Source organism: Terrapene carolina, unplaced genomic scaffold, assembly GCF_002925995.2.
Source record: "Terrapene carolina triunguis isolate 2854851 unplaced genomic scaffold, T_m_triunguis-2.0 Scaffold66, whole genome shotgun sequence".
Taxonomy (NCBI): Eukaryota; Metazoa; Chordata; order Testudines; family Emydidae; genus Terrapene; species Terrapene triunguis.
Genome location: NW_020664417.1, coordinates 85013863 through 85035737, shown reverse-complemented (window position 1 = coordinate 85035737; position 21875 = coordinate 85013863). Strand labels below are relative to the sequence as shown.

The 21875-nt window shown below is 42.2% G+C and overlaps 1 protein-coding gene across 3 annotated transcripts in view; it reads left to right on the top strand.

The window, feature by feature from the left end:
• The window catches only part of SH3BP2 (SH3 domain binding protein 2), a 167295-nt gene extending 158677 nt beyond the window's left edge, over positions 1-8618 (top strand). For all 3 annotated transcript variants that reach the window (XM_024198565.3, XM_024198564.3, XM_024198563.3), the window contains 6 exons: positions 478-1120; positions 5019-5127; positions 5611-5666; positions 7029-7110; positions 7421-7480; positions 7897-8618. In XM_024198565.3, coding sequence (XP_024054333.2) covers positions 478-1120; positions 5019-5127; positions 5611-5666; positions 7029-7110; positions 7421-7480; positions 7897-8034 — 1088 coding nt within the window. In that variant the 3' untranslated portion in view covers positions 8035-8618. The remainder of the gene's footprint in view (positions 1-477; positions 1121-5018; positions 5128-5610; positions 5667-7028; positions 7111-7420; positions 7481-7896) is intronic.
• The last annotated feature ends 13257 nt before the right edge of the window (positions 8619-21875 follow it).

Here is a 21875-nt window from a genome sequence, read left to right as displayed (position 1 = left end):
ATAATTGTGAAGCAATGCATAAGTGGAGCCTTATCCTGAGAGGTACTCACTGTCTAAACTCCCAGTGAAACCAGTGGCAGTTGAGGAAGCCAAGAACATTAGAGAAAGTGCTGAGTACCTTTAAAAGATTGTGTTTCTATCCATTGTCAGCCAGCTGAATATTGGAAGGTCTTGCTGCTAGTCCATAGGTCTGTCAAAAGGATGGATGATTCTTTTCAACATAGTTCTCCTTCCATCCTAACCTAGGCAAAACACCCAATGAAGTTAATGTGACTTGTGCCTGAGTAAGGACTGCAGGGTTTGGCCCTTAGTAAAGTCCAGAATTGTGTTTCAAAGTTAAGTGTCCATCTGGCACTGATAGGTGCTCTAAAATATCCTAAATCAAGCAGAAACTTCACTTCAAACAAAAGGAGAGTAGAATTTTATTTTCAATTTTTAAATTTAATTCCTCATGTTCTGTGGGGTTTTCTTACACAGATAACATGATCCTCCCGCCAGCCTATCCACCACCTCCAGTTCCTCACATCAGAAAAGTTGCCTATGCAGACACAAGGGTGCACTCCTTCGCAGGCCAGCCCACAGGGCCTATGCTTCCTCCACCACCTCCTAAAAGAAGCTTACCTGATATAAAACCAGAGGACCTCTTAAATATAAGGGGAGAATCCCAGTTTCACTGCAGAACCGAGTCAAACCTAAAAATACTGCCATCAAACCGTAGAGTAAGTGACCTACCACCGCCGGTTCCCCCTATGCCTCATCTCAAAAATCCTGCCTGTGTCAAAGAAAGCTGCTTGCCCTCAGCAGAGATTCTACCTCTAGCCCGCATTTTAACGGCCAGTGAAGGATGTGAAAGGCTAAAACAATTGAACCTTTCCCCACGGGCCCCACCTCCATTACCAATCAACAAACCCAAGCTATCAGAATTAACGGAGAAGCCAGTGGAGGCCAAAGTGCCAAAAGAACGCAGCAAACCTGGGATGTTTATTCCACAAGTGCCAGTGGAGGCCAGAGCACCAAAAGAACATGGCAAACCTGGACTGTTCGTGCCACAAGTGCTACCTAAACCGCCTGTGCCTGTATTCAAATCTAGATCAGAGAAATCTTTACTTCCCCAGTTACAGTAAGTATGAAAACAGATCAAACTTTCTGTAGCATATTTACCAAATGATATCTCTGATACTTAGTTCATCAGGTCTAAGTCAGCAGTCTCCCTCTCCCCCAAGCTTTGCAGTAAAGTTACTGCATGTTTTTGTAATGTTCATTAGTGAAAGTAAATAAACCAATTCTTAGGTTTACTGTTGTACACCAACTTGATATGATACTTCTCAAGGGGATATAGAACAGATGCAGTTTGGTTGATTGTAAGTCATGATACATGTAAGCATGATCCAGGGTGACATGAAGAAGACTGAGGTGTTAATGCCTATTTTGCTTCAGTCTTCCCTAAAAAGGTTAATGGTGACCAGATACTCGACACAATCAACATGAATTAAGAACAAGGGGGAAGAAATGCAAGCCAAAATAGGGAAAGATCTAAATATTCTTTATCCTGATAAGTTGGATGTATTCATGTTAGCAGGGCCTTATGAAATTAATCCTAGAATACTTAAGGAACTAGCTGAAGCAGTCTTAGAACTGTTAGCAATTTTCTTTGAGAACTCCTGGAGGATGGATGAGGTCCCAGAGGACTGGAGGAGGGCAAACATAGTACCTATAGTTAAAAGGGGAATAAAGAAGATCCTGGGAATTATAGACTAGTCAGTCTAACCTTGATACCTGGAAAGATACTGAAACAAATTATTAAACAATCAATTTGTAAGCACCTGGAGGATAATAGGTATGTTAAGAATAGCCAGTATGGATTTGTCAAGACTAATGACAAATTAGTGACTTAGATATTGGCATAGAAAGTACGCTTATTAAGTTTGCGGATGATACCAAACTGGGAGGGATTGCAACTGCTTTGGAGGACAGGGTCATAATTCAAAATGATCTGGACAAATTGGAGAAATGGTCTGAGTTAAACAGGATGAAGTTTAACAAAGACAAATGCAAAGTGCTCCACTTAGGAAGGAAAAATCAGTTTTGCACATACAGAATGGGAAGAGACTGTCTAGGAAGGAGTACGGCAGAAAAGGATCTAGGGGTTACAGTGGACCACAAGCTAAATATGAGTCAACAGTGTGATGCTGTTGCAAAAAAAGCAAACGTGATTCTGGGATGTATTAACAGGTGTGTTGTGAGCAAGACACGAGAAGTCATTCTTCCGCTCTACTCTGCTCTGGTTAGGCCTCAGCTGGAGTATTGTGTCCAGTTCTGGGCACCACATTTCAAGAAAGATGTGGAGAAATTGGAGAGGGTCCAGAGAAGAACAACAAGAATGATTAAAGGTCTTGAGAACATGACCTATGAAGGAAGGCTGAAAGAATTGGGTTTGTTTAGTTTGGAAAAGAGAAGACTGAGAGGGGACATGATAGCAGTTTTCAGGTATCTAAAAGGGTGTCATAAGGAGGAGGGAGAAAACTTGTTCACCTTAGCCTCTAAGGATAGAACAAGAAGCAATGGGCTTAAACTGCAGCAAGGGAGGTTTAGGTTGGACATTAGGAAAAAGTTCCTAACTGTCAGGGTGGTTAAACACTGGAATAAACTGCCTAGGGAGGTTGTGGAATCTCCATCTCTGGAGATATTTAAGAGTAGGTTAGATAAATGTCTATCAGGGATGGTCTAGACAGTATTTGGTCCTGCCATGAGGGCAGGGGACTGGACTCGATGACCTCTCGAGGTCCCTTCCAGTCCTAGAATCTATAAGAACAGATCATGCCATTTACTGGCCTTGTGGTGGTGGTGGGGGAAGCAGTAGATATTAATATATTTTGATTTTTTTAGTAAGGCTTTCAACACAGTCCCCCACAACATTCTATTAAGCAAACCAAGGAAATATGGTCAAGATTAGTAGTTTTCAACCTGTGGTCCCCAGACCCCTGTGGCTCCACAGACTAACGGCAGGTCGGTAGTGATCGATCTATCGGGGATTGATTTAGCGCGTCTCGTGTAGACGCAGATAAATCGATCCCTGAACACGCTCCCCGTCGACTCCGGAACTCCAGCTCGCAAGAGGTGGAAGCGGAGTCGATGGGGGAGTGGCAGTGGTCGACTCGCCGCCATCCTCACGGCCAGGTAAGTCGACCTAAGATATGCCGACTTCAGCTACGCTATTCGCGTAGCTGAAGTTGCATATCTTAGGTCGACACACACCCCACCCCACCCCACCCCTCCCAGTGTAGACCAGGGCTTAGATTTCTAAATCTCTATTTGAAATTTTTTAGGGGTCTGCAATTGAAACAAGGGTGAAAACCACTGATCTAGATGAAATTACTATAAGGTGGGTACAAGTCTGGTTGAAAGACTGTACTCAGAGTAGTTGTTAATGGTTAGCTGTCAATTTGGGTGGGCGTATCTGTACCACAGGGATCAGTCCTGGGTCATTTTCATTAATGACTTGGATAATGGAGTGGAGAATACGCTTATAGAATTTGCAGATGACACCACTGCAAGCACTTTGGAAGACAGGATTAGAATTCAAAATGACCTTGACAAGTTGGAGAATTGGTCTGAAATCAGCAAGGTGAAGTCAATGAAGACAAGTGCAAAGTATTTCTCTTAGGAAGGAAAAATCAAATGCATGACTACAAAATGGGAATACCTGGCTAGGTAGTAGTACTGAAAAGGATCTGGGTGTTATAGTGGATTACAAATTATATATAAATCAACAATGTGATGCAGTTGCAAAAAATCTAATATCATATTGGGGTGTTTTAACAGGAGTATTGTATGTAAAACGCAGAAGGTTAACGTCCCGCTCTACTTGGCACTGATGTAGCCTCAGCTGGAGTACTGTGTCCAGTTCTGGGCGCCATACTTTAGAAAAGATGACAAATTGGAGGGAGTCCAGAGGAGAGCAATAAAAATGATAAAAAGGTTTAGAAAGCCTGACCTATGAGACAAAGTTTAAAAAAAAACAACCCAAAACTTGGGCATGTTTAGTCTTGAGAAAAGAAGACTGGGTGGGGTCTAATAAGTCTTCAAATATGTTAAGGGCTGTTACAAAGAGGACAGTGATCAATTGTTCTCTATGTCCACTGAAGGTAGGACCGGAAGTAATGGGCTTAGTTTCCAGCAAGGGACATTTTAATTAGAGACTAGGAAAAACTTTCTAACTATAAAGGTAGTTAAGCTCTGGAATAGGTTTCTAAGGGAGGTTGTGGAATCCCCCATCTTTGGCAGTTTTTAAGAACAGGTTGGACAAACATGTCAGGAATGGTCTAGGTTTACTTTGTCTGCCTCAGCACAGGGGGCTGCACTTGATGACTTCTCAAGGTCCCTTCCAGCCCTATATTTTTGTGCTTCCGTGTTTAAAAATTGCTACACTAAGGAATCTGTCTGGAAGTTTTATGGTATTCCCCTACTCTCTTCAGGGTGTGAATATGCCTGATGTTCCTTATGAGACATTAATAGTCATTGATTATGTCTGTAATCTTAACTGCACAGCATTTCAAAACCCTGCAACAAACTGGCTCTTGGAAATATTTCAGGAATAAGTATTATACAACCGAAAGTAAAGCACATAAGAACAAAATGTATCTTGTCTGTATGGGGTTATGCTGAAAAGATACAATAGAGTCTTAGACTGTAGCTGGTAAAAAGCCTTCACGTCAGGATTTCAACATGAACTGAAAAACTAGCGTCATGCTCTTAAAGCACACGCAGGCTCTTACAGAGAAGGAAATTAATGCTTCAGTGTAAGTACATTCTTTAGTAAGGGACTTGGGGTATATCTGCAAAAATGTCCTTACAGATTAAAGCCTCTATGTCCATCGCATTGCTCAGCAGTTTTGAAATGAATAATAAAAACTGTTAAATGACAAATAAGAAACTAACAGAAACTCACATCTGGTTCTGCGTTTGTCTCTTAATGCTTTTTCTGCAGAAACATTCTTCAGTTTTGTTCTTTCTTCCAGGAGATCACCACCAGATGGGCAGAGTTTCCGAAGCTTCTCATTTGAGAAACCAGCATTACCTTCAAAGCAAAACAAGTCTGGTGAAGATTCAGATGAAGATTATGAAAAAGTAAGATCAGATGGCACATTCCTAAAGAGAACACTTTTAAGTTTTAGGGGGTTGTAAATTTGGGCTTGAGTCAGGTCTGTAAGTTAGGAAGGAGTTAGTAGAATTAGTAACAATACTTCACTTAAGAATACTGCTCCACTGCACTGGCCAACTTTATGAGAGAGCTGATAACAGATTTTGATTCTAATGTCAGGTATGCAAGAATGTATTAGCGCTTTTGAAGGAGCACACACTAGGGAATAATAATGTAGTAACAAAATCAGGAGACCACGGGTGTAATTTAATTATACAAAATATTTGCTGTACCGTAGAAGTTACCTGTAAAGTTTGGGCCTGAGTTTAGAGAATCCTAGGTAGCTGCAATATGTCAAAAGACTTTGCTTTGTTTCAGTTATTCCAATCATCTTTTTAAAATATTGATCATATAATTGCAGTTTACCTTACTTTACACATTTTAATTTTTTTTACTTGTTGTCTTAACAGGTTGAGCTGCCTAATTCAGTATTTGTCCAGACCTATGAATCCATTGAAGTAGAAAGGTAAACTTAACTTTTTTTTCTTTTTTGAAAGAGGAGTTGCTTATAAATCCTCAAATAAAATGACCTGGAGTCTAGAAAACCATATTGTGAGAGTTAAGACTAGTAAATCAACCTGAGATTTCTACTGAACGCATGAAGTAATTTACCATTAGTTTGTATATAAATCAAATATTACAATTCCTTTACATTGAAAACCAGTGGCCTCTAGGAAAGCTAATTAAATGTTAAAGTATTGACCATAAAGAAATAATGCATAAAATTGATACCATCATTGGGCTTTATATCCGGAATACCCTACTGGGACAATGAATTGGACTGGGGTCTGGCTTAGAGTTCTGTAGAACTTTTAAATTCTAGATCACTGGTTCAAATGCAGCCCAAACTGGTAGTGACCAAAAGTCATTACAATGTGATGGCCATTTCATGACCTATATGAAATGAATGTGATGGTCTTAGTTTGGTTCCCAGGACAAGTGTCCTCAACAACAATTGACCTAAGCTTGTTGACAGTCCTCAGCAGAGAGGCCAATGATAGAAAGCATGCGACTGAATTGTCCTCTCATACCCTAAAGGTGATCCCTCCAAGTAAAAGCTGGAGAATTGGGGAAGGGGGGTGCAGTATGAGAAAATTGCACTACTACTGCCTACTCTATTTATTTATTTATTTATTTATTTATTTATTTATTTATGGTACCATCCAATATATGCTAGTCAGTTTTGAATTACTCAGGAAGATGATCCAAGGATGCTCTGAGAAGCTGATAATCTAAAGAGAGACAGAGACATAGGTTAGGAGAAAGGGAACAACAGGCAATTTGACTTGAATGTAACTTGATTCACTGGTCTGTGGAGAAATAGAGACCAGTCAGCACGTTTCATGAGCACAGAATCCATTTAAAAAAAAAATTTGAGTCTAAAGTATTGTGCAAATATTAATCAACTGAGATCTTCACACCATCCATCTTAGTAGGGAAATACAGATTGGGAAACTGAAGCAGAGAATCTGTGATGTTTCGAAGGCCACACAGCAAGTTGGGGAGAGAGTAGAGATTAGAGACCTAGAGTTCCTTTTTTCCAGCCTGTGCACAATCCACTAAGACATCGCTACCTCCCTATACACTAGCTGCTTAAGGACCCTAATGAGTCTTCCTAAAATGATGAGGTTCTATTAAGTGTCCATTACCATCGGTCTGTGAAACTGCCTTCCCAGCCTTTAAGCAATTCTTAGGCTAAATCATTACAATCACTGAAATGATGATTTACATTAAGGATTTTGAGATATAGACATATCCATTCTATCCCAAATCTGTTAACTTTGTTAGTATTTTCTGAATGTGATATTTAGTTTCCATATTATTTTAGGATGTTCAAATCTACCAACCCAAGAGGACCCCCACAAAATGGATTATACTGTATTAGGAATTCATCTACCAAGCCTGGAAAGGTAATTCATAATAGGGGAACCTGTGCTATAAGTTAATTAAATGTAACTCCCATTTAATTGTTACTTGCAAATTAACAATATTGGAGTTTAATTACAGTAATGTATTTATTTAGCAATTTAGATATGCCCTTTTTTAAAAAGGGAAGTAGGTCTGAAGCAACAGCTGTACATCCTAACTTGCATAATGCCCAGTTATTTGAAAGAAATGTAACTGATTCCTTAAAGGTAGTTTTGAGTTTTTTCTTCATAAATTTGTTAGGAGGACTTTTTTTATGCGTTCTGAATGTAATGTTGCATTTTCGTTTTCAAGGTATTAGTTGTATGGGATGCATCTGCTGAGAAAGTGAGAAACTACAGAATCTTTGAAAAGGTTGGTATGAATGCTGTATATAAAAAGGGCCTCTATGATATTTACACCTGCTCTAGATACATCATACAGTATCAGCCTAAGGCTTCCCATTACCTCCAAACACCCGCTCCTCTCCTCCCCACCCCTCCAAAAAAAAAAAAAAAAGGTACTGATAGGCCTGAGTTGCAAATATCAGATCTGGATTTAGAGCCTGAGATCTCGGATCTGGGCCTTCCATATATGGAGTCTATAATGTTCAGATCCAAATATGATCTTCAGTAAAATTACAGAGTGTTTGGATCCCCAGGTTTGGTTTGGGCTTATCATTTATGTGACATGAGCTAGTCAGGTACATAATATTTTGCAAAGTAGTGGTCTGTTTGAAAGGGCTTCATAGGTGCCATTGATTACAGATGTGTTTTTTATCCCTACAACAGGATTCACAGTTTTACTTGGACTCAGAAACCATGTTCTGGAACGTTGGAAGTTTGGTTGAATACTACTGCACCCATGTCTTACCCAGCCATGACAGCTTGATTCTCAAATGTCCTTATGGCTACTGTGGACCCAGGTGACACAGCCTGCAAAATTAACTGACTGTAAGATCAAACACACTGTGGAAAAATGGGCACTTACAGGGATGGTACTTTTTTCCCCAAAATTAAATAGGAATTCCCATGCCACTGGGTTTGATTTCCTGAACTTTGCACACACAGACTGTTTCTGCCATTTGTTCTCCCACTGCCTACAGACTTGCATTTAAGTATCTCTTTGATAAGCCCTTCCGAACCAGACTGCTGGATTTCAGACCCTCATTACAGCTCTTTCTGTGAAAAAGGGCTGATCTGGCTATGCTGTGAAAGGTATTTACAAGACGTGCCTTTTGAGGAGCTGCTGCTGCTACTTTCCTAATCGTGTGGATGTGAAGTTGGAGGAAGGATCTGGCCAAAGAGGCGTTGTGGACAAAACTATTAGGAAAGGAGAACTTTTGAAAGGAAAGCACTGTCCATTTGTGACAGAGAATACTAATTTTCTGACTCGTATTGCTCCTTGAGTCAGTACTGGTGCTTGACTGAGATTTTGTAATAGTTTATAATTAATCTGTAAATAACAAGGATGCTTATGGAATAACTTGGTTCAATGTGGATATAGGAAATCAAGGAAGCCATGCCTTACAGAAGGCCCATCTCTAACTCCTGCAATCAGCCTCCCAGTGCCTGCAGTGGTATGCTCAGCTCTGATGGTGGGTATGGAGTTTTACATATTGCTTACTGATAACCTCTCTGGACAATTGTGGACTAGTATTAAATTTGCTCTATCGGAAACCCGATTCACAAGTTCTCAATCGGAAAGATAGTTGCCATAAAACAACTTTTTCATGTATGTATGAAAGAAAAAAGGAGGGTATAGGCTGAAGTGGAGAATAATCTGCAGAGTTACCCAGATTGAGATTCACAGACTTCTCCCATATCACCACTATCAAAGGCAATAGGAAGGATGGTAAATAATACATAAAACTTCTATTAAATCACTTGGATGAAATTGTCAGCACATCAAATTCAGTATATGTAGAGCACACTGGTCCCATTATACATTGTGTAAATCACAAATTGTTCTTTCTATTGGTTTTAACAAATCTATTCAGTTTGGAGTCCTTGTATAAAATAAAGTGCTGTATTACAAATGATCCCAAACCTACTATTCTCACTTCCTGTCAACTAAAATAAAACTGCAGCATTAACAAACCTATTAATGGTAGGTGCGTGTAACTCTTGTTGACATATATTTGTGTAGGAAAATCCTAAAGCCAAGGTGTTAATAGGAAGAGCATCATTTCCACATAACTGACTTTTCCAGTGTATGTTGTTTAACAAGGGGAGGGAGGGGAAAAAATACCCTACTTTAATGTCCGGTGTTTCTTAATTTTTGTGTCTCAAAAGTACTGTAATGGTAACATTGTGATGAGCTCAAACTCCGTAGAAAGAGAATAGAACTGATTCAAGTTTGTATGATAAGGTTTCTGAATCCAGATTGATGAATAATCTCTCCTGCTGTTGGCTTTTATATCTTTATGCACACCAGGTTTTATTTCTGACACTGTTTGTATTTAAGTTATTTCATGCATTTAACAAAGGTGTTACATGGTAAGTTTTTCTATTTATAAAAAGAATAAAAAGGGATCCACATTAGATATTACCTGTAATTGAATTCTCCTTTAGAAAAGAGAGATGTGATCTTTGAACTGGACTTGGAGCCAGAATCCTTGGGTTCAGCTCCCAGCTTTTGACACAGTATATGGTTTTAGGTAAGTCACTTAATCTCTGTGCCTACCTTAAAGGACTGTTGTGAGTATAAACTAAGGCTCATATGGTGCTTGGAAAATGTAAAGCACTATGCAAGTGTTTGATATTATCTTTTAATAAGTTAATATTTCTGAAGTTTTAATGGGAATCCTCTGGGTGTCTCTGCTTCTCCTCTAATATGAAGAGCTGAATGTGAAGCACACGGTCAATGAAGTGTTTGCAAAAAGTAATTAGAGCTGCTTCTACTCTATGTGGAGAGAACTAGCGTGAGGAGAGAGGATTGCTCAGAGATCACCCAGAAAATGTTTATTACTTTCGACCGCCACTTTTTTTTTTAAACAGATTTTAATCAAATGAATTCTGCCCTGTCTGAAAACAACTGACTAGGTCATACCAGACCATTGACACTTACAACATACTGTCTTGAAGGGAGCAGTTGGTTCAGATATAGAATGATACTAGCATTTTGTTTATTTCCTCCTACAACTAATATTATTCATCTCGAGTGCCTTAAACTGCAAAAGTACTTGCATAACCCAGTATAGTAAAACTACATAACACTGTCTTGTGTAATATGTGAAATTTGCACACATGTAAATATTCATTTTGAATTACTGTCAATTTCCTTGTGATAAACCTATGAATGTATACATTTCTGAGGTAAATAAATTTTTAAGACGAATTCATACCGACTGTGTAATTTCATTGACCTACAATACACACTAAAAAGGAAACTTCTCCTTTTGTTGTGCTATCTTTAAGTAGCATCTGATTCTTTGATTTTGATTTTCAACACCATTGAGAAGTAATGTTGTATATGGAAAGATCTTTCAGAAAATCACTATTTCACCAAATAATTGTGCATGAAGAACAGATTAGACAAACATCTGTCAGAGATGGTCTAGGCAGGAGTGGACCTATGCATTTTGCAAGCCAGAATGGAAAATATTTGCAGCAACCTCTTCCCTCCACCTCTGCTGAGAAGCTAAACAAAACAAAATATGGCTGGCCAATCAGCAAAATTGAACAAAGATACTCCCATGGAAGTTGGTGTTCTAGAACCAGCCGTGGGTCTAGGTATATTTAATCCTGCCTTAGTGCTGAAAGATGGACTTAGATGACCTCTTGAGGTCCATTCCAACTCTACTTTTCTACGATTCTGTGATCATGAAACTGTACCCTATTGTGAGGTGCATCAATAAATAAATATTAAGGGGGGGAAAAAATCACTAAACATGGGGGCCTTAATGTAATTGAGAATCAGCCCAGCAAAGTGTAGTGGAACTGTCTGGATGCAGAGGTTATTTGATGCCCCTAAGGGAGTCCCATCATCTATTCCATAATGGTGCCCCTAGCAGGAGACCCCCAACAGGCTACAGACTTGGTGGTTTGTTTAAGGTTCAGTCCCCAGCTGAGAGGATGTCACTGAAGGCTCTGTGTAAGCTTGAAAGCTTGTCTCATCAACAGAAGTTGATCCAACAAGATATTACCTCACCCACCTTGTTCCTCTAATGTCCTGGAACCAACATGGCTACAACAATACTGCATACAATCATTGAAGTGAGGCAGTCTGTGCAGCAAAGATCTTGTCTAGATTTTATCACTCAGTTTGTGCTTCTACCGGATGTATTATACCAACTCTCACACCACTGATTGTGCTTGTCAGTGCTAGCCACTCTCATTAAGGTTTTTTTTTTTTTGTTTTGTTTTTTAAACCCTTGCATCCAGAAGTAAGCACTGAAATGCTAATTTCACTTAAGGACACAAAATGCTGAGCGATGCCTATAGCAGAGAGATATGAAGAACATCTCTGGTGAATGGGCATGTGTGAATCAAGCAAGGAACAGAGTCTACCTGAGGAACCTTCCACTGGGTTTATGGTGGGTGACAGTGGATCTGCCTACTTAACAGCACCCAACAACTGCTATATCTTTTAAGATTTCAGAAGGACAGAGAAGGCCAATCAGCCAGTCTTCAGACTACAAGATGGAGGTAGTGAAACACTAGATATAATCCCTTCAAGAGCCAAGTAGAGGGAGAATATTATAGCTGTAGCCTCTAGTTAGTTCCTTCCCTGTCTATCTGAATGTGGGGTACATACATCCCATCACAAGCTTTTTATATCTTTTTAATTCCCCCAATAAAGCACCTTTAAAAGGCATTACCCAGCAAAGCCAACAAAACAGAAGTTTGTAGGCCAAGCCAATTGGGAGATATGAGGCAAAAAACAGCTTACAAGACAAGAGACAACCGGTGGAGACAGACGGGGGAGCACAAACTAAGAGACAATACTGGTCAGCATGATTATGCAGCTGGTGTTCTAAAACCACTTCCATTTTAGCCTTCTAATCAGAATATTCATTTCTAGTGACAAATACTATCATGAGGAAGCTATAAACATTGAGATGTTGATAATTAAAATATTTCCAATTAGCTTTACTTGCTTTCTGTCCTTTGACAATGAAGGTGCTTGTACATTGTTCCTTTGTTACAGACGTCTCTGTGAAGTATTATACCCTTGATGTTTGTAGCTGGAGAGATTAAGCAGGTAAATTGAAGTTTACTTACATGTACATATAAAACAGTGTGATAACATATATGGTCTATGCTGCTTCATGCTCTGAAAATGTTATTGTCAAAGTTAACATTGCTTTTTTTTTTTTAGATTTCTTGAGCCTCTGTGGCAGTTATTTTGAATTTAGTGACATCAGCTGGTCAAGCAGTAGAATAGCACTGTGCAGGGCAAGTTCCACATCTGAATATATTCAACAAAGATTGGGTGATTTGGAAAAAAATCTTTGTTACATGAACTTTTGAAACCCTGTTACAGAAGCTAGGTCTTAAAGCTCAACTCTCAATATCAAGTGAAAACTTGACGGGATAGAACACTACCGTAACTGGCTTTGGGTGTAACATCATGTGACCAAATCCTGCTCACATTTCTCCTATAAGTAGTTCCACAGATGTCAGTAGCACTCCTTACTTGAATAAGACAGGATTTGGCCAAGGGAAAGACTGAGGCAAATTTCTTATGATATTTCCTTATGTTTAAATTACTCTGGGAAAAACACTTTCCTATTACAGTATTTGCACAATGTTGGGCATTTGGTCTCTAGACAAATCAATATTTATTCTATCCCAAAACCTTACAGGATTGCTGCTGATTGTTGTGGAATTGAAATATTTTTGGATGGAAAACTGTTTTGACCCCATATCAAACATATCTGATATCTCAAAAGGGTTTCTAGCCCCTTAAATGTTCAAAGTTTCCTTTAAAATTTGATGAGGCACTTTTTTATTTCGGCAATAGGAACATTTGGGGATGCCAGACTATTTGTACAGCTCATTAAATATAGAATAACTTTGTAGTTCTTCCATCTGAAAAACACTTTGCAAACCTTAGCTTCACCACACCTCTGTACCTCCATTTTTACAGCTGGGTAAACTGAAACACAGAGGTTCAGTGAGCTGAAGATCTATAGGAAGTCAGTTGTAGATCCAGGACAGAAATCAGGTCTGCTGACTCCCAATCTGTGCCTCAAACACAGGGCTATCCATTACTACCTATCCTGTATATACCCTAATTATAGCATCTAATCTCTGTTTATTAAGGGAGGTGGCCATGCAACCGGGTCATGACATGGTTCTTTCCCTGAGGGGCCTACAATCTAGACACTGCAAACAATTATTTCCATGTAGAACCTTATCACACATTCTCACTGAAGCCAATGGATTTTTCATGGAAACAGGATATTTGCTGTAGTAACTGTTTGCAGAATTAGCCCCTGAGTTAGATGCAACATGTTTTGAAGAAGGGGAGATGAAATTGAGTGAGGCAAAAAGAGCAAGTCAACAAAATAAGGTTAGGAGGCTAATGTGACTTTCAAAAAACAAGCATTGTTCCTTTTTGATTTGTCTAATGTATTTAAGAGGCAGTTTAATGTTTTCAGCTCTGGATTATAGCTGCTTTTCCTGCCTTTCGCTATCCACTAACTACCCTCTAAACCAGTGGTCTTCAAACTGCAGGTCGCGACCCCCAGTGAGGCACTGGGTTGCGGCAGCTCTGGTCAGCACCGCCGACCGGGCCATTAAAAGTCCCGTCGGTGGTGCTATCCGGCTACGGCAGGCTAGTCCCTACCTGTTCTGACACCGTGCCGCACCCCCAGAAGCAGACAGCAGCAGGTCCAGCTCCTAGGCAGGGCAGGGGGAGGGGGGCACGGGGCTCTGTGTGCTGCCACAAGCACCGCCTCTGCACTCCCATTGGCCAATGGAAGCTGGGGGGGGCGGTGTCTGTGGGTGAGAGCCGCCTGGAGCCATTTCTGTGCCTCCGCCTAGGAGTCAGACCTGCTGCTGGCCACTTCTGGGGCGCAGCGAGGTCTATGGTGCCAGGACAGGCAGGAAGCCTGCCTTAGCACCCCCGCTGCGCCGCTGACTGGGAGCTGCCCGAGGTAAGCCCGTGCCCCAATCCCCTGCCCCAGCCCTGAGCCCCCCTCAAACCCAGAGCCCCTTCCTTCACCCCAAATCTCTCATCCCTGGTCCCATCCCACAGCCTGCACCCCCATGCCCGGAGCCCCCCTCAAACCCGGAGCCCCCTCCTGCACTCCAAACCTCTCAACCCTGGCCCCACCCCAGAGCCCACACCCCCAGCCCAGAGCCCTGACCCCCTCGGCACCCCATCCCAAAGCCCCCCTCCCACACCCTGAACCCCTCATTCCCAGCCCCACCCTGCAGCCCTCACTCCTGCATCCCAAAGCTCTGCCCCAGCCCTGAGCCCCTCCCACACCCCAAACCCCTCATTCCCAGCTCCGTTGGGTTGCAGGCATCAACAATTTTCTTCAACTGGGTCGCCAGAAAAAGTTTGAAAACCACTGCTCTAAACCCTTAATGTGACCAGTTCTTCCTTGGTATCAGTTTTGGCCCTCTTGTGTATTGAAACTGTTACCCACATAGACCACAACCCTGCAGGCTGTTCTGCATGGATGAACTCCTACACCCACACCACTCCATTAAAGTGGATGGGCCTTCACACTGGTGCGGGTGAGAACAGCTTGCAGGATTGAGACCTAATATACTGAATTACAGAAAACATGACAAAAGAGATACAGATGGCCTCACAAATTGTGAGTATGGTGCCTCAACAATCTCTTGTGATTTGTGCTTTTCTTATATCCGACTTCTGTTTGCCTTTCCAATGGCTGCCAGACACATACGATATGTCTATGCTGCAGCTGGGAATGCACTTCCCAGCATGGGTAGACGGACATGCACTAGCTCTGCTCAAGCGAGCACACTAAAAATAGCAGTGTGGCTGTGGGGCACAGGTGGCTGCTTGAGCTACCTACCCAACCCCCGGGTACAAACTGGTGGTTAGCCCAAGCCACCACCCATGGCCCTGCAGACATGCTGCTATATTTTAGTATGCTAGCTCAAGTAGAGCTGGTGCATCTGTCTACCGGTGCGCTGAAGCACGCTCCCAGCTCCAGTGTAGACATACTCATACAGTGATCACTTAAGTACTATTTTCAAATCATACCTAGGTATTCTTGAAAATGTTACTTTCTGTTTATTGCCTTCAATATCAGGTTTTTTCCTGAATGATGTTTTGCAGATTGTACCCATTTGGCTTATAATCTCTTTTGGCCATATTCCATCCTCATCCTCCTTGCTTTACACATCCCTTGATTTCTTCAATTCTTCCTTTGATCTATTTGTAAATGTTCCTGACATTAGTTTCTCTTCCATTCTAACTGGGCTATGAAGAGTCCAAAACCTTTGCTACTTGCATTGTTCCTTTCTTTAATGCTCAAGGATGAGGAAGGTGTCCTTAGAGAGAGGATAAGAATCCCATATCAATGAGTTTATTAAATATATCTAGTAACACTATAGCTACCATACAGGTCATTCATTTAGAGAACTCCACCTAAAATCTGTTAGGTACAGGATGTTTACAGGATTTTAAAAGTTGAGATGAGAATTGCAATTTCAGAGGCTCGCTTTCACTTCACAAAGGATTTTTCAAAAAAATCATAGTATTGTAACAATTTAAAAAGAGAAAATTTGTCACTTGCCTTTGACCTTTTCCAGACCAATAATTACCAATGAAATCATCCTCCCCAAAATCTAGTGTTTTTACTGCAATCATTAACCAGCTTGATCTACTATTGTAGATTTACGTTTAGACTCATTACAGTGTTTAACAATGTATTTATTTTAGTGTGAAGCACAAAGTTATTATTTTTCAAGGTTAAATAGATTATATGAAAATCTGGCAGCATCAATCATCCTTCTGATCCAGAAACTATACCCTATTTTCCTACCTGCTGTTTCAGTTCTTTTTATTTTTCAGATCAAATAAACTCCAGATGTGGATGTGTTTAGCTGTGGAGTGACATAATTCAAAGCCTAGAGATGGGCTTCAGCTAGGTGAGTAAAGCAGAATAGTTCTTCTGTATCTTAAGTTTCACAGGGAAGCTTTCATATAGGAAAGATTTGTTGGAATTTTTTTTTCAATAGGCAGAAAATTTCCCCTCCTTATGTCACTAAAAATTTCATAAGGAACAACTCCTTCCTATAAAAAGTCAAAATGCAGCTGGTCAAAGGTAAGGCTTATAACAGAACTCTTGGCACAACCTTAACTATACTATAACATGTCTGTACAAACTTTGGCAATTCTATACATAAAATATCCTTACGTAACAGTTAAGGCTGCTATGTGGAATTCAAAAGATAACGTTCGATTACACACATCATGTACCAGGGAAAAAAATCAAAGCATTAAAAGTTAGGGTAGTCTCAATGAAAAATTACCTTAAAGCATTCTGATACCAACCTTAGCTCTCAAATCATGCACACCTCCATTCTTACCAATAAACACAAAGGGGAAAGTCCTGCTATTTCAGTGAGATGCACAGAGCTTGCATCTAGACCCATATGCTCATTTTCATAAGGAAATTTTACCTTTATTAGTTTTTTTCCTCTTTGAGCCTTGTACAATTGGACTCCTGCGGTCAGGTCTTTCAGCAGTATTATCTGCAATGTGGGTCTTCTCTTTGTGGATCTACAGCAAGGGAGTGTGCAGGCTTAGATCTTCCCCTTCACGCCCCAGGGAAAAGCTAGCAGAGAGCTAATGAGGGGAGGGACTTTTAAAGGCCAAAGGAGTTGGAGACCATCCCAGAGTTTCAAAGGCCTGGATCAGATGACAATTACAAGCCACAACATGGAACCACCCACAAATCCCAGAAAGTCTCACCCACAAATGCCCAAACCAGAGTCTGATGTCCTAGGTGTAGAGCCTAGGACACCCGGAGAAGGGAGACTGCTGCTCAATGTGCAAAACACCCAATTCTCTAGTGTACCTAAGGGACCTGTCATGGGGTATACGGGCCCTTTAAGACTGGAGGGGGCCAGAAGACCCCATTCCAGGGATATTGGAATGAACAAAGGCCCTAGAAATGGTCTTGTAGCAAGAAGAGGGGAATTAGTCCCAGAGAATTAGTAACTGGATGGGGAAAAAATAGGATACTGTCCCTTTAAGTGCCTGGGAATCAGGAGACCTGTGGGGGTGGAGAGGAAGCAGGGCTCCCTTTTCTCCCAAACAATCAGGAGGAAGCTCTCTGAAGGACAGCGGTATATATAATGCCTGCTCTCAGAACAGGAAGTGCAATCATTGGAAGAAGTAAGCCAGAGCCAGAAGGCTGAGCTTACACTAGGAAGGGCACGATCAGTATCTCTGTGAAGAACATTTATCTGGGACAGAGTAAGAACTCCATGTGTGGTAGAAGAGCTGGATGTGAGTATAAACTTTTGTGCTGCTATAGTGGACTTTATTTTGGGGACACTGAGGACTCCTTTGAATTGTTTTGGCTATCAACCCAGCGCCAGGCAGTGGTTGGTGGTAGTCCCAAGAAAGTCTGGAAGGGGCTCCAAAGCGGAGAAACAGAGCCAGGGTGATGTAGAGGCACCTTGGGCCAAAAGGGGGTGCTCAGTTGTGACGTTCTGTACCTCGTGGGAACACCCTGCAGCCCATGTTCATCCTTGTAAAATGATTGTGTGGTATCCAATGCAAAGTTTTGTCATGTCGGGTGTCTTCAGAAGGCTCATGATGCACTGAGCATTGTTGTTACAGTAATATTATAGGTTGTAATTTCATGTATATAGTTAGCCATGAGGACACATTTTCAGCCTCATAAACAAGCCCAGACAAAACTCTCCAAGAGCAGAGGGGCAGTTCAGACCTCATCAGGGCATGTATGGGACAAACCCAGTCCAGCCTCACAGGAACAAAGGACACTGGCCTAGGCAACAACAAAGGATCTGTTGGACTCTTGAGTGAGTCCGTTGGTCAATCATGGACTGCGATGAGGTAAGTGCTCACCTGACCCTGAAAGGGGGGGGCCAAAGCCAAGAGGGAAGAAAAAACATGATAAAAGGGAGAGACTTTTGCCAAGCTCTTCCTCTCTCTTCCACCTCCATCTACAGACATCACCACCAAGCGACTGAAGCGCTGATCAAAGGAGATAGCCTGGCTGAGGGACAACTAGCCAGCCTGTGGTGAGAAGCATCTAAGTTTGTAAGGGCACTGAAAGTGTTAAGATCAGCTGAGAATGCGTTTTGATTTATTTCATTTGACCAAATGTGACTTATGTTTTAACTTATAATCACTTAAAATCTGTCTTGTAGTTAATCAATTTATTTGTTCTATCTGAAGCAATGTGTTTGGTTTAAAGTGTGTTAGAGACTCCCCTTGGGATAACAAGCCTGGTGCATATCAATTTCTTTGTTAAACTGATGAACTCATATAAGCTTGCAGTGTCCAGTGGGCATAACTGGACACTGCAAGACGGAGGTTCCTAGGGTTGTGTCTGGGACTGGAGATACTGGCTAGTGTCATTCGGTTGCACAAACCAAGGAGCAGCTTACATGCCAGAGGCGCTGTGAGAATAGTTCAGGAGTGGGGGTTCTCACAGCAGAGGCAGGGTAAGGCTGGCTCCCAGAGTCAAGGATTGGAGTGACCTAGCAGATCACTGGTCCGGATAACACCAGGGGAATGTCACAGTAAACAGCAACTCTGCTACAGGACCATTGTGGTGTTTAATTCATTTTTGAAAAAGGGGAAAAAAAATAACTCAAGAGTCCCAAAAGAACAATTAGGTGAATCTTATGCAGATCATTTCCATAACATTGCTACACTTTGTAGTTCAAATAAGAGCACTACTGCTATTTTCTGAGGATCTCAAAGTGCTTTACAAATATCAATTTAATTAAACCTCATCAAAGGTACATGGAGTAGGAATTATCACCACCATTTTACAGGTGGTGAAGAGGTCAAGTGACTCGAGAGGGAGTCAGACCACAGCCAGAAAAGGAAAAGCCAGGTGCCCTAACCCTTAGTCCTGTGCTTTAATCCCAGTACCAGTAGATTGTAAACTGTTTGCTATCTATTGTACATGTCCTGTGCTCTTCTGTCGAGTTTTGGAAAAAGCAGTTCCTGCCCCAGAGAATTTACTGTCTACAGCAGTGGTTCTCAAACCCTTTTTTTCGCGGACCACTTGAAAATTGCTGAGGGTCTCGGAAGACCACTTAATGACCTTTCCAAATGTTGTTTGTACCATTAGCTAATTATTGTAAAGCACTTGGATAAAAGCACTATATAAAAAAAACTTTATTATAATTTTTTTTTGTTCTACAAATAAAAGTGCACAACTCACATTTTAATATCAGTAGTCTTACCTTTCTAATGCGATGGATGTGCCCTCTCTCCCCCGCCATGGCAGCCCCCAAGCGGGGGCTGGGAAGGAGGGGGGTCTCTCCCCCGCCACATCAGCCACAGAGCTGAGGCTAGGAAGGAAGGCCATCTCTCCTCGGCAGCTGCAGCCCTGGAGCTGGGGAACGTCTTCTCTTTCTCAGGCCACCGCAGCCCTGCACATCCCAAATTCCCCCCACCTCCTCTTTTCACCCCACTTCCCCCTCCCACCTACCCCTTATTTCTCCCAAGGCCACCACCTCACTTTACATGTGCGTCTTCTCCAGGGTCCAGGCACCTAATTAGTGGAGCCACGTCGGAACGGCTCCACTAATTAGGTGGGTGGCCCTTCATGCTCTCGTGTGCAGCCGCCCAGGCGCACACCTTAGGGAACTATCTGTGGACCACCTGAATGGAGCTACGGACCATAGTTTGAGAACCTCTGGTCTACAGTTTACAAGTGAGGGTGGCAAAGAGTAGGGAGGTGGGACTGAGGAGAACAAGGGTCTGACTGAGCAACCTCTTAGTGCAAACTGGCAGAGGGCATAGGGGGTGCATAGTATTTTACAGGCATTTCCTGGGTCAATTATAGGCACAATAGTTCACCAAAGGCATGTGAGAGCTCTACTGGGTGCCCTGGTCGTCATAATCATTACAAAATGTATGCATGGGTCATATTTATGAAATTATGTATTTATACTAAAAATTATGTTCTTAAGGTCTGGGAGTTAAGATACCTCGAACATGTTCCTTTCAGGCAGGAGGTAACATGCTTATCTCTCTGTGAGGCAGCCCTAGCAGAGCCTTCCCAAAAGTGGGGGCGCCCTGCCCCTTCTGCCTGAGGCCCTGGCCAAGCTGGAAGCCGGAGCGGGCCAGGAGCCGCGGACCCTCCACCTGCCTGGGGTGGGGGGGCCAAGACCCAAAAGCAGCCCCCAACCCGTATCCCTGCCCTGCAGGCCCCCCCCGAGCAGGTATTGGGTTCTGGCTCCCCACAGCTGCCTGCATGGCTCTGACCCTGACCTGGCTCCAGCTGGGGGATGGCGCCTCAGAGCCACAGCCTGGCCATGGTAAGAGCGACGCGACCAAGCAGCTGTGAGGAGCCACGGACCCTCCACTTGCCCTGGGCGGGGACATGGACTGGGGGCTGCTCTCAGCCCCCAAACCCCGGGCAGGTGCAGGGTCCATGGTGTGGCGCCACCCATTGCCCGGGCTCCATCTGCCAGCCTGGCTGGGGGGGCAGGGCCTCGGGGGAAGAGGAGGAGCGGGGGACCGTGGCAAAAAGTGGCCAGGCCAGGCCACTTTTAAAAAGTGGGAGGGCCATGGTGCCCTGGTCTCCTCTATTCCAGCGCTGATGTCATGAGTGCATTGTATGCCTCACAATGGATGCCAATTTGCATATTGAGCCAGATACCAGCTGAAAGATTGTGAGATCTATTAGAGAGACAATCTACAGGAAAAAAAAAACAGTCAGCAGGGGTGTCCTATTTATGACTAAGATCAAAGGATTAATTTGGTATATCAGGGAATGCGCAGGTTCCTCTACTGAGGAGACCAGCTAAAAGCATGTTTGTCTTATGAAAGGAGGGTCACAGCCAGCCTGGCTGTAAAATGCTGAAAGGATTTAGGATGAGCATTACTCTACAAGACATGGGGGCATCTAATTAATTAAGGCTAGGTTCTACAATGACTGTTATGATTTGATTGTATCTGTAACCATTTATTTCCAATACTTGAATCTCAGTGCTTTGTTCAATAAATCTATACTTGATTTCACTATAAACATATCTAAGTGCTATGTGTTAAGTGGGGCAGTGATCTGAGGTGGAACTGGTAAATTTGGGTGTACTATTTCTTTGGAAGCAGCAGATCTGTGAATAAGTATGGCCTGCGTAGGTCCAGAGGTGAGTGCTTGTGTTGCCTGTGGCTGGTGAAGCTGAGGAGCTGATCTTTAGCAGATGACATAGACAAGGCTTCTTCATGTTAAGGGCAGGTGGTAGTGAGGTACCTCACAGACCAGGGTACTCCCAGGAAGCATCCAAAGGCTTACGGCAATAAGATCACATGGTCAGTCTAGGCATCTGCATGTCTCTCTTAGTGGTTCTGTGTTCTGGGGTTTTGTTTTTATTTCTTACATTTATCTGAAAATGAGAAAGTTATAGGATGGTGAATATCATGAATTTGCTGTTAGGTGGGGACACTGGAAGAAATGAGTCTTGAGGAGGGATTTAAATGAGAAATGGTTGATGGCTTGATGATGTCATTTTTCTGGCTTGTAGTGGGCAGACCATAAATTACCTTGGTAGCAGACAATTCTAGTTGTTAGCTCTCTGGTGTACCAAAGCAACTGTAGAGAACAATTTCAATAACAGGT